General features: G+C 44.1%; 1 protein-coding gene across 4 annotated transcripts in view; it reads left to right on the top strand.

Moving 5' to 3' along the window:
* The window catches only part of ABL1 (ABL proto-oncogene 1, non-receptor tyrosine kinase), a 137208-nt gene that overhangs the window by 74666 nt on the left and 48833 nt on the right, over positions 1-13709 (top strand). The window contains exon 1 of one of the 4 annotated variants that reach the window (XM_059143114.1): positions 10342-10589. The exons of the other annotated variants lie outside the window; for them this stretch is intronic. Within the exon in view, the coding sequence (XP_058999097.1) occupies positions 10511-10589 (79 nt within the window). The 5' untranslated portion in view covers positions 10342-10510. Of the gene's footprint in view, positions 1-10341; positions 10590-13709 lie in introns of those variants that run through there. 4 annotated transcript variants of the gene reach the window in all.

The raw sequence follows: 13709 nt of genomic DNA, 5'->3' as shown, positions 1-13709 counted from the left end.
AAGCCTCTGCCTTCGGCTCGGGTCATGATCTCAGGGTCCTGGGAGGGAGCTCCTCATCGGGCTCTCTGCTTAGTGGGGAGCCTTCTTCCTCCGATCTCTCTCTCTCTCTCTCTGCCTGCCTCTCTGCCAACTTGTGATCTCTGTCTGCCAAATAAATAAATTAAAGAAAAAAAAGAAAGAGAGAAAGAGGCATGTATTATTTCTGCTCACGTACCTTTGGTTAAAACTTAGTGACATGGTAATGCTGAGGTACAAGAGAGACTAGGAAATGTAGTCTTTACTATGGGGCCATGTGTCCATCTACAACTAAGGTTAAGGTCTAAAACTTAAGGGGAGAGGGTAAGAGAGGAGAACAGAAGTTAGGGACCATTGTTGGCCTGGGGCTTCCTGTAACTAGTCTGTGTGGGATTCCCATTCGTTTTTCCTCAGAGAAAGTCTAGCTGATATGTATAGTTATTGGCCTAAACCTTATTCAGGAGTTAACTTTTACTATTGTTTTATAATAGCATCAGAATGCTCTTCCTGCTGAAATAGTAAAAAATATGAATTATTATTGCTTAGAAACTGTGAAAATTAACTTAGCAGTTAAATCCGATTTTGGAGTTGCTTTATTGAATGTAGAGCTTGTGCACCGGCTGGTCAATAGGGTGGCAGACAGGCGGTTCATGGACTTTGGAAGCAGAACTCTTTGTCATTTTCTTTTTCAAGTGACTCTTTCCTCCTGACATCACCACAGGGCCACTTAACAAGTCGAGTCATTTCTCCCGTGTTATCTGTAGCTGTTCTTCTCTGGTTAATATGTAGCTTTGGATTCATACACGGAATCTGACGCTGTAGGAGGAAGAAGCAGTACCATTTCATTTGGAGATGCCATTACTTCTTCGAAGGACAACAGTGATTTCTAACAAGTGTGGAGGGAAAGCTTCTGGACCCATTAGTCCTTTATGTGCGTTCAAAAACCTTGACAACAAAACAAATTGCTGCTGAATGTTTTGAAGAAACAAACATAAAACTCCTCCAGTGTTTCATTTCCAGTTTTTCATCCTCACTAACAATTATCGAGAAATTCGCCTTTCCCAGGCACAGCTCTAGGCTGCTGAGAGGGTCTTAATGCTGAAGGAGCCCATACTTGCATAGCCCATGTCAGCCACCCCAGAGATAACCTGGATAAACACCGGCCCTTCTGCAAACCTCCTGATCCCCGCAGGGCCTTGCCCTGTGGGGAGGTTCAGACGACGTGTTTTCCTTCCCTACTGGCCTTTCTCTCTACACTCCCTCCAGCTGCCTGCCTCCCCCACCCCCAAGTAACGTGATCTCCCAGGCCTGCTCACTGATGGCCAGATTCTTTCAGTCTTAGAGAAAGAGAGGGGGAAATTAACCACTGGTTTCCCAGGTCAAAGTGAGCAACGCTATGAAAGCCAAAAGCAGCATCTGGAAGTAAAAGCTGTCTTGCTTATAAATAACCAGTGCTGGGTGTTTTTGTTCCTTATTTGTTCCTTTATCAATGTTTCTGCCTAAGTGCCCTTCAGGGTACCTTACTCTCCAGATGATAGTCTGAAGCATTTTCATTGTTGCAACATTACTATTGTTTTATTTGTTTTATAGATATTATAATCTTTATTCAATATTCAGGTTAAAGGCAAACAAACAAGAGTTTTACGGATTTAAAATAAAATTCTTTGGCATTCCTTTTGTAAGTTAACCAAAGTAAAGGGACAGAGACAATTCACAAAAATGTTTGAAACTTCTTTGAGTTGAATTCAAGCATTTAGTGTTTAATATGAATTATCCCAAACTATTTTTTGTTTAATTGTATATCTGTTTCTAACTTAACTTGCAAGTGGATTCAACTGGGTTTAAGAATTCAGGATTTGGTTGTATCTTCACCAGCAGCAGTATTGTGATTTGAGACCTATAGTGTGCCACAACTTTTAAAATAGTTTTGCAGCCTGGTGTCCTGAAACTGGTCTGTCAGTTCTTGATTATGGGTACCTACCTAGCGGGGGTGATGTAATGGAAAAAAATCTAACAAGGGAGTTTGGAGATCCGGGTTCTTTTCCTGGCTCTGCCATACCTTGCTCTGAGACCCCGTGCAAGTTATTTAATCTGTCGGTGCCTCAGTTGTCTCGTCTCTAAAACGGGCGAAATAGATTCTGATGAAAGATGATTAAACATGGAAGACCTCTTTTTATCTCCATTTGCTCCCAAAGCGGTACTGAAATGATAATAAAGATATTTTTTCCTAAGTGAAAATTCATAAAGGCAAAAGGATAAGAGGATAAGAAAGGTGAACACATCTTTGAAAATGGAAGGCAGTCAAAAGCAAGTTGAAGCCTAACCTCTTCTGAGGGAGACACTAGACGTGAGCTAGTGTGTGCTTGTAAGGTCCTGAGAAGAAAAGGGACATTAGAGGCGTTAGTACTCCAGAAGGCAGGGAGTGGTGAGGCCTGTAACTGAATCGAGGGGATCGATTGAAAGCTGGCAAAAGGAGTGTTTAGGTTCACGCTGCTCCCCAACTCCGTCCAGCAGATGAGCACCTCCCCTTCCCTCCTGGTCGAGGCTGGAAGTGGCACAGTGACAAAGTAAGTGGTCTGTGGAGGCTCCACTCAGGGGCGTTCCCCCCACCATGGATACAAAGAAGCCGAGGGGCTGAAAGCAGTGGAATGAGCAAAAGAAGAGTTTTTTTCCTTTAAGATTTTATTTGTTTGTTTGACAGAGAGAGAATGAACGCTAGGAGGAGTCAGAGGGAGAGAGGGAGAAGCAGACTCAGAGGGAGAGAAAGAAATAGAGTCCTTGCTGAGCTGGAAGCCTGATGAGGGTGGGGGGTTCGACCTGAGCCAAAGGCAGACATTCACCAACTGAGCCACCCAGGCACCCTGAGTTGTTTTGTTTTAAAGTAAGCTCTGCACTCAGCAGAGGGCTTGAACTCACCCCAAGATCAAGAGTCAAGTGTGCTCTACCTACTGAGCCAGCCAGGTGCCCTGAGCAGATTTTTTTTTTAAAGACTGCCTACTGAATAGTGAGATTCTCCACACTCTTCTAATAATTGTCAGCCAGGGTCCTAACAGAGGAGATGCAAAATTTCTTTTCTGGGAAAAACAAACAAACAAAAGTGAATGGCCCTAGAAAAAGCCCTACAGAGACCAACATTTGGGGATTCTCTTGATGGAAAAGTGAGCTCACCACCTTTCCTGACTGAAGTCCACCAGTTGTTGTGCCTCTCCATGTAGTCCCTCATTTATTTATGATGAATGGACAAGGAGATTTCTCTAAATATTAGAGAAGAGTCTCTAGCAGATAAAAGGTAAAACATTCGCAGAAGGAAAAAAAAACAACAACTTGGTTGAAATAAAGACAATACAGAAAACAGAAGAAAAGTCCAGAAGAATTAGCCTTTGCTGTGCTCATAGACACATATTGCAAACATCAAGCAAGTGTTAATAAAAATAATCACAATAATAGAATAACGAGAACATCAGAATAATAATGAGCTCTTTAATATTGAGAACATTATAGCCAAATTTTAAAATTCAGCAGAAGACTCAGAATACACCTTATTGCAGGAAGCAGTACATAAAGAAAAGACGTGGACAGTGAGAGAGATTGGATAAGAAAATTGGAAGCTCAGTCCCAGGGCTTCAGTATCCATCCGATAGGAATTCTAGAAGGAGAGAGCCAAAGAAAATAGAGGAAAACTGAGGAGATAGCATCAGGGAAAACCTCAGAGTTCTCCAGAGCCAAATGACTTAAATCTTTGAATTGTTTTAGCGCCCGAGTGCCAACATGATAAAAGACTCATTCCCAGCTGTGTCCTTGTGAAATTTCAGAACACCAAGGGTATTAGAAGATACTCCAAAGCTTCCAAAGAGAAAAAGAGCTTCATATATAAAGGATCAAGAATCAGAGTGGAATTGCATTTCTAAACAATACTAGAAAATAGAAGCTAGTGAAAAAACATCTTCAAAATTAACTGGGAAAAATTAATTTTAACCTAGAATTCTGTATACCCACCCAAACTGTCAGAGTAGGATAAAAGAAAGGCATCTTCTGGAATGTACCCTCCCTCCCCTCTTTTTTTCAGGAAGCCACTGGACAATGTATTCCAGCAAAACGAGGATGGAAGTCAGTAAATAGAACTGAGGGGGCACCTGGGTGGCTCAGCTGGTTGAGCATATGACTCTTGGTTTCAGTTCAGGTCATGATGTCGGGGTCATAGGATCGAACCCCACATTGGGCTCCATGCTTAGCACATAGTCTGCTTGTCCCTCTTCCTCTCCTTCTCCCCCCTTGCACGCTCTCTCTCTCTCCCAAATAAATGAATAAATAAAATATTTTAAAAAATAAAAATAAATAGAACTGGGAATATTTTAAGTGTTTTAGTATTTGGAAAAAATACTACTAGGTGTTTGATGGATCTTTGAAATATTTGGGGGGTAATAATAATAGATGTGTAGAAGATTAACCAAATGAAAAAAATCAAGGCAATTAGTATCTCCAAGATAAATAAAGGAAAGATGCATAGTATATTATTGACAGAACAGTGAACAATATTTACATAATCACAGCAATGTAAACACTGACCATTGACTTAACCCAAAATTATGATTTTACTGTTTAGGGATGTTGGGGTACTACTGTAATAAGTTAATATATAATGTGGAAAGCTGACGAATCCAGAAACAACAACATGAGAATATTAATTAGAAATCTGAAGGAGGCTGCCTGCCTCGAGCTGGAGGCTCGGGGATGGCGTCAGGGGACTGCTGTGTTTATTACAAAACTCGAGTACTATTTGATTTTTAACCTTGGTATAAGACAAAAATTAAAATTAATAAAGAATAAAATGGGCATACCAATAATAAATTAGCTTCCTCTTAGAGAAAAGTTAGTTTAATAGTTACATTTGACTTGTTAATTATAAACATGTAGTGGAGTCTTATGATAATGAGATTTTTCTAGAAAGTAGTTTTACTGGAAGACAGTTCAGGTTTGGCCTCCAGCTGAGAACTGTGTCTCTGGAAGTACCAAGGGAACTAACAAAACAGTCAGTGTTACCTGAGAGACAGTCCTCTGTGCTGCTAGCTTGTCAGGTCCTGGGCCTGAAACAGGCCCCCATTAAAGATGTGGGGTGTGGAATCTGTGATTTGCCACCAAGCTGTGGTTGCAGTCCCCGGCTGCCCGACGAAAGGTGGGACTCCATGACATCGCGATCATCGTTGCTAGACCTACTCCATAGCTAGGGTTTCTTTCCCCTAATAAAATAAATGGATTCCTTGTCCCTTGGAAAACCTCCAGACTGCTTTCACTCCCTCAGACTGTGCTTTCTGGAATCATTTTCACATATCACATTTGTTAATTTTAGCTCTTGACTTAGTCCCAGTAAGACTTAGGCAGGAACCCAGGCCATCATCTGATCTGGTAAGAGGGCTCTTTTGGAAATAACCATAGCTACTGTCTGTGGAGCCCCTTCCATGTGTTGTTCCTAATCTTCATAACCCTGTGAGAGAGTGCCTCCCCCCAGTGTGACAGCTGAGACAGTGGAGGCTCTGGGAGGTGAAGTCACTTGCCCAGGCCACCGTAGCGGGTGGCAGAGGTGCTCTTGAGAGCCAGGCTGCGAGACGTAGCTCACCCAGCCTCCGCGGCGGGGCCTCCCCAGTCCAGAGTCAGCAGGCCTTTGTGACACTCAACCCCCAGGTCGTTCAATCTTCCCGAAAAGTTACGAGACAAAGAGATACATGAGTGTCCTTATACAGTGGCCAGAATGGATGTGACTGATAGGCTGTTCTGAGCCTCCTTCCCTTCATTTGGACACACGCTGGACACGCAGAGCCAGAGAAGCCAGCGGGCTGTCACTGGAGAGTGTTTGCAGAGTCAGAGCAAGTGGGGTTTTTGGCAGGTGCACGTGAAACAGCGTGTACGTGCCTCAAGATGTTTGCTCTCCACACCCTCCACCCCAGAGTTATTGGCTGGGGTGGAAATAGTGGAGGGGTCAGTCACATTTGGGATCATTTGGTCCTGGGGGGGGTCCCAAACCAGGCCACGTGGCAGGCTTCCTGCCTCTCTCCCTTAACCCACTTCAGCTCCCCCTTTTAAATAGGACTGAACTCCAAACTTAAAAAAAAAATTGACTTTAGCCTAAAATCATAAGAGAAGCATCCTCTTTTGGTAATTTGTTCTAGAATTAAACATACTGCCTTTAGGGGCACACCTGGGTGGCTCAGTTAAGCTTTCAGTTTAGGTCAGGATCCCAGGGTCCTGGGATGGAGCCCATTGTGGGGCTCCCTGCTCCGTGGGGAGTCTGCTTCACCCTCTCCCTCTGCCCTTTCCCTGCTCGTGCTTGCTCACTCTCTCAAATAAATAAAATCTTTAAAAAGATATAAAGAAAAAATTGCCTTTAAAGGGAAAAAATTTTAGAAATACCCATTCCTGTTTGTCCTATTCCTGGTGAAAATAAGAAGCAACTCTTCTCAAAAACGTGTGGTTTTCAACCTTAAGTATACACACAGATCCTCTGGGGAACTTGTTAAGATGGAGCCCATTCCGTGTATTCTGATTCTAAAGGCTAGAGTAGAAACCAGGAGTCTGCATTTTATTTTATTTCTTTATTTATTTCCGGGTAAAGATTTATGTATTTATTTATTTGAGAGGGAGAGAGAGAGAGTATTTGAGAGAGAGAGAGAGAGAGAGAGCGTGGGCGCTCATGCCTGTGTGCACTCGGGGAGGGGCAGAGCGGAAGGGAGAGGGAGAGAATCCCAAGCAGGCTCCAGCCCAGTGGGGAGCATGAAACGGGGGCTCAATTCCGTGACCCTGAAATCATGACTGAGCTGAAACCAAGAGTCAGACACTTAACTGACTAAGCCACCCAGGCACCCCCAAGAGTGTGCCTTTTAAGAGAGTGTCCCAGGTGATTCCAAATAGGTTATCCACAGGCGCACCTGGGAGGTCCAGCCTCACCTCTGGCTCCGCGCTCTGCTTGGAGTTCTCTCTCTCCCTCTGTCCCTTCCTCTCTCACATGTGCGCTTGCTCTCTCGCCCCCCTCCCCTCAAACAAGTAGATAAAATTTTTCTAAAAAGTCCATGAACTATACTTTCAGAAATATGGCTCAGATCACATACTTTAATTAAGGCCCTAAATTCATTCTTTTTTGAATACATTTTAAAATATTTTTAAATAGTTCTAATTCTCTGAATTGTTTTCTCTTAAAACATTTTCCCCAACAGTTAATGATTTTTATTTCATCCTCTAGCTTTGCTCATAGTATCTTTCCACTTAAATTGAAAATTATGTGCCATTTTGGAAAGGTCAGGGGCTTTGGACCATACTGCTTTCAGGCTGTGTGAACTTAGAACTCTCTCCCCGCCCTCTCAAGTTTTCGTACCCGTGAAATGGAATTGTTGTGACCTTGTGCCTGGCACATATCAGGCGCATATTAAACACCTGCTTCTTTCCCAAACTGAATGCAACAGAACAAACAAGTTAGTTCACAGTCTTTTTCATTTCTTTGCTTGTTTAAGTTAATGCCTATGGGTTTAAGGTTGCTTAAGGGGCAGCTTTCTTGGGCCTTTTTTCATTCTAGCAAAAAGATGGAGGTTTTCCTTTATTTACTTGTAACAGTGCTTTTTGTATCTTGCAAATGAGTTTCAAAACCATCAAAAGCTGGATCTGGAAAGAACAGTTTGATATGGTACTGTACAGTTTGGCAAAATTTTCAGTATTTGTTGTTGCTAATTCCATGTTTTGCCAGGCCTGTTGATGCATGGTTTTATAACTAAAATTTAAAAGATTTGGACACAGTTTATAAGCATTACTCATTTTAAGAGGACTTAAGAGGATAAAGTCATTGTAGACTCAAGAAGAGAATATTAGTAATAGTCATTAGCTTTTTAAAATAAACTTACATCCAATATAATACAAGACATGCAAACAAATATCTGGGCCTGTATTAACTGATAGTATTCAAGAATATGGTTAGAACCAGAAAAATCCCTATTAGTATATAATTCTTAGCATTAAACTGCCAATTTAGATATAGTTCTTTACATCTGTATTGCTGTATCAATGATGGACTTTATTGTAGGTTGGTCCAAAGCCCTTGAACTTTCCAGAATGGCACTAAAACAGATATACTGTATTTTTCAGTTTGTACTGGTGGCACCCTTTGAATTTTATTTTTGGCTTTATACATGGAGTTTGAAAGTTTTTAAGACAACACTAAACAAGTCAGCAGTCCCTACCTGCGGGCTCTCTAGCAGAACGACAGTGCCTCCCAGAACCTAGACAGCATCCAAAGTTGGTGCACTTGTCACTTTGTGTCTCCACATGGTGGGAACTGCATCCCTACTTCCTGGACCGCACGTTCTTAGGGGCTCATGAGCCCTGAGCTGGTATCACAGCCCTAGCCAGACCTAGGGCCACTCAGCTGCAGGACAGACACATTTTGTACATTGATCAGAATTTGGTAGGACACCCTCGAAGAGCTGAGGATGCCGTGGCTGAGAGCCCCTGTGATGTACACTGGTCCCATCCAGTCCAATTGTGAATTTTTATGTGCTGTATTTGGCAGACCTATATGAAGATCTTGTTACTTAGCCACTCCAAGGTACCCAGATTTCTCTTGTTACAGGACAGGCTGGGAGGTATACACACGAGTCCAGCTTTGCCTTCCGGGGGTGACCACTCGCAGACAGGGTCTCTTAACCAGCCCTTCCTCTGAAATACATGATGTTAGCTATTTAACTGAAGATACGGAAATCCAAGGTTTTATTTATTTATTTATTTATAAAGATTTTATTTATTTATTTGACAGACAGAGACAGCAAGAGAGGGAACACAAGCAGGGGGAGTGGGAGAAGCAGGGAGCCTGATGCAGGGCTCCATCACAGGACCCTGGGATCATGACCTGAGCTGAAGGCAGATGCTTAACAACTGAGCCACCCAGGCATCCCCAGAAATCCAAGGTTTTAATCTACTTGGAACTTATTATTGATGGGAGAGGCTGTGTCATGCACTGGTCAGGAGCCTGATCCTTGGAACTGGGCAAAGCAGGGTTGGTTTCCAACTAAGGTGCCTTGGGCAGGTCGCGTGACTTCTCTGTCAGGTTTTAACCTGAAGAATTGGGATACTGATTCTCTTTTCCTCGCAGGATCATTGTGCAAATGCGGTGTTGCAGTGAATGGAACAGGTTTCTCATAAGTGTCTGACACACAGTAAGGTCTCAGTACCTATTCTCTCTCGTTATAAGTGTGTTCTAAGATGTGAGCTACAGTAATTTTTCTGCTGTGGTTATCTGACACTCTTTGTTAAATAAATATTTATTAAATAAATTCCTTTTCTTATTGTTACTGAAATATATCTGATTTTTATTAAATGATTTGGTGTGATTGGGTTCCCTGTTATTTCCCACCAATCTAGATTTCTGGCTTTATGCCAAGTAATACACTATTGTGATTATTGTAATTTTATATATAATAATGTATATTGTCAGTCCTAACCAGAGTTCTAAAGATTTCAGCCCTATACAACAATGAAATGGGTTTTAAATAATAGTACCCATGGCATTTACCAAACAAGGACAAAAGTTTCCTCGTGAAGAAAATGAGGCAAAGCAGGGAAGTGGGCCCTGCCTCTGACGGGTACTTGCTGGGAAAGCTGGATTGCCTTTACTTATAATCAGAAATTATGTTTGAATTTGAACTTAACTTCTTCCGTTTCCAGCCACCTCCTTGTATGAATGTATGATTTGACAAAGGTCTTGCATACCTTCGGGGGTTGTCATGTGGGTTCTAGCTCTCTGATTATTCATTCTTTTACACAACCACTGAGTTAGCCTTAATCATTGTAAACTCAGTGAACTTAAATGAAACCAGTATTGTTAACTGCAAAGGAATTTGCATTATTCACCAAAATTTTGGGGACGCAGGGCTTACCAGAGCCCCTGCGCACCAGCGTTGTTCCACTGTAAGCAGTGCAGGTTGGGGGCATCTCGCCAGAGGGATACTCGAGGTTCCAAAGGTGGTGCTGAGCAGGCCTGCGCTTCTGGCAGCCCGAGTAGCCCAGGTCTTTCTTGGGTCGTTAGGACTTAGCCACGTTGAGAACCACTAGACGCTGCACCTCAAAACAGCCCCCCTATTGACTTAGAAGCCGGCCCCGGGTTGGTTTGGGAACCCCGCAGAGGGCCAGGGCCGGGGTGGGCCTGCGATCGCCGGGAAGAGCGGGGCGGCCGCCTGGCCGGCGCGGCGCGGAGAGGGTTAAGGCGGCGGCGGCGGCGGCGGCAGCGGCGGGGGCGGGCCTCGCGGGCCGGACTCCGGGCCCTTTGTTAACTGGAGCGTCCGGAGCGGAGACCGAGACGCAGCCGCCGCGGCCATGGGCGGGCGCGCGGGGCGTTGGCGAGGCGGCGTGGCGGGGCCGCCGGGGCGCGGGAGGGCGCGCGGGGCCAGCCGGGCGCGCCGGGCCTGAGCGCGCGGCGCAGCGAGCCGGGCGGGGCCGGCCGCTAGGCCGCCGGCACGCGAAAATGTTGGAGATCTGCTTGAAGTTGGTGGGCTGCAAATCCAAGAAGGGTCTCTCGTCGTCCTCCAGCTGTTACCTGGAAGGTAAGCGCCGGCCGGCGCCGAGCGGGTCAGGGCGGCCGCGGGGCACCGGCCGGGCCCTCCCGGGCCGCACCCGCCCGCGCGCGCTCCCTCCTCTCCCTCCTCGGCCCTCCCTTCCCTTTCCCTTTCTCTCCCTCCCTCTCTCGCTCTTTCTCTCTTTCCTGCGACCGCGCCTGGGCGCCGCGGGCCGAGCGGGAGGGCGCGGGGCTCCCGTCCTCGCGCCCTAACCCCGGGAGAGCCCGCGCCGGGACCGGGATGGCGACGTCGCCGGGCCCCCAGCCGCGCGGCTCTCCCCGAGAAAGTTGGAGAAAGCGAACTCTAGAGGCCCGAACGGCCTTGTGAGGCCTCGCTGTGGAATTTCTACCGTTAATTGGGAATTATGTGTCAAAAAAGGTCTACCCGTGTTTGTGAAACATGTGATTTTCATTAAGGATCGTGTACAAAGGAACAGGGCTCTACCATTTATGGATACAAAATTTCAAGCGATCTTTCTACCCCACACCCCACGCTCACAACCCCAACCCAGTGTTATCTGCAGACCACGAAGAGGTCTTAGGAATTCTCCCTTTTCGGGTTGGCGGGGAGGAAGCGAAATTGCAGATTTTAGGAAGGCGTTGTGAATGAGTCCAGAGTCCTTGGCGGGGGAGGGGAAGCTCATGTTAGTTTCCCTCCGTGAAGCGCAGAGCCAGGCATCTTACTTTTGCCTTCTTTGCATTCTACTTGGCTTCTCTCACCCCTGTCTTCTTCTTTCCTGTTGACTTCCCTTCTCTGTACCCGTTACAACGGGTGGGGGGGAATGAAGTGCGGATGGTGCTCGGTTGTTTTCATCTTGTTGCTTCCAGTGGACGAAATCGATCTGACTTAGGGACTGATCATCCCAGATATAATCTTGCTGTCCTTTTTCTGTCCTTTTCACTTAGGACTTAAAATAGGAATAGAAACGTAAAACTCATTTTAGAACAAGTAGAATTTTTGCTATAGTGCCATGAAGTTGTAATATTTTACTTTTTAAAATGAAAGAGAAATAAAGGAAGGCCTTATAAATGGCCTAACCTCCCTTTCTTACAACTTTTTTTCCTAATATATATACCCGACAACCCTCACTGGGCACCTTTTTTTTTTTTTTTTTTTCTGACTTGAGGGCCTGCCTGGAATCACATAAGCAACTCAAACCTTAAGCACAGTTGAGGTAGGTGAAACCTCTTTGCCCTTGCTACACAGTATATGTACACCCATCTGTCCCCTTCCCTGTTTGGGATTTGGGGCTTTGGAGCAGGCTCACAAAATCCAGCATTTGGAGGGAGGAGATGGTTTATTTGTCCCTAAAAGTTGGCATCCGAGGCAGCCAAAATCATCTTCAGTAATCCGTCACTTATTGCTCAAAATTCTGAACACATTCTCATTTACATCTGTATCGAGTTAGTGTTAGGCATTATCATCTCCATTTTGCAGATGGACCGCCTGTCGGGGAGTAGAAGAACGGACTTTTGTAGTTGCAGAGCTGGAGGAAAGTTTAGGTCACAGCAGAGCTGTGATACTGTTTTGTGTTTTGGGGTTAACTGGAGATTTAGTGTGTACCTGGCTGTTGTAATTATTGGGGTTTGGGGAGGGTTATCTAATCCTAAATGTCTTATTCTGTCCTGTCTTGAAATAATGCAGCCTCCCAAGTCTCAGAAAAACCACAGACTGCCTTGGGTTAAGGTGGCATCTAGGAAGGAATCACTGTAGGAATTCTCCCTCCTTACTGAGTTTCCCTTACTTTGCTGGTATATTTAATTGGAGAAAGTCAATGGAATTACTGTTTTTTAAGTGGAGAGAATTTAACCTCAGTGATGGTTTCTTGAAGACTGGACGTGCTGTTAGTCTCTAGGGAAGAACAATTGCCAACATCTGGATAAGTAATCCAGCCTTTCCGTTTTTACTGACATCCTAAATCAATCAATCAGTGTTTATTGACACCCACTCAGGGCTCAGGCAGCTCAGGTCACAGAGAATTGAATATGGTCAAGTTTTCCATTATGTCAAAGAGGGTTCAGCCCTAAACGCAACTTGGATCACTCATCTACTTGCTACCCAGGCCTGGCTGTCAAAGAAACAATTAAATGCTTATTGTATGCCAAGCTGTGTTTGGGCATTCTGTCTTGGATTTAGTGTGCTTATTTCTCATGATGGCCTTGTGGTTATTTCTTCTTTATAGATGAAGAAAGAATCTAATTTACCAGATTAGGAAACTTGCCTGAGGTCCCAGAGCTAGCAAGTGGTGGTGCCAGGATTTGAACCCATTCTGTCTGACTCCAAAGAGCCCAGTTTTAGCTCTTCTGTGCTTTACTAACTGTGACTGTGACCTTTGGCACTCTCCATGGATGTTAAAATAGTGTCTTTAAGAAACACTCGAATGCCTGAAATAGGTTATTCTTTCTTTCCTAGAAAATTAATATTGATAAAAATGATTATCTTTACCAATAGAAATAAAAATTTTAAATGTATTTTGAAATAGCTGTACATGATAAATTCTAAAAGGGTATTTTGTGAAAAGTAATTGTGTCTCCTATCCAGTTTCCATATATCCAGAGACAATCACTCAGTTTCTCGTGTATCCTTCTGGGAATAGCCTATGCATATAATAAGTATTTATAGCATTTGAGTTTTGTGTTCCACCTCTGAAAAGGTATGTTTATAGCGGCATCTTTCACCATGACCACATTTAATTTTACAACCTTAGGTCTACTTCAAACACTGAATTTTCTGGTTATTTCTTTCCCATAGATATGTGGAAGAAAACATGAACACCAGCCATTTGAATCTGCTTTTTTTCCTGTTTTCTTTGTTCGTGTTTGTATTTGTGTACGTTGTGCATGACTTTTGTACATGGATATGCTAGTTCTGTAATGTTTGGAATCGAAATTTAATGTCTTGTGAAATGAACTCTTCTTGAACTTTGTAAATTTATTTTAAGGGCCTGCTTTTAAATGCTTCTTTTCAGCAGTTAACTTTCTGGCGAATGCTTTATGTGGTGCCAGCCACACAGATAAACTGTTCAGAACTTCTGCTTCAGAGAAGCTTATGCTCTTTTTCTAAATACTCTCTCCTGAGGTCATCACAGGCTTCCCTTGTTTAGTAACA

This window comes from Mustela lutreola, chromosome 12, assembly GCF_030435805.1.
Source record: "Mustela lutreola isolate mMusLut2 chromosome 12, mMusLut2.pri, whole genome shotgun sequence".
Lineage (NCBI taxonomy): Eukaryota > Metazoa > Chordata > Mammalia > Carnivora > Mustelidae > Mustela > Mustela lutreola.
This window is presented reverse-complemented; position numbering and strand designations above follow the sequence as displayed.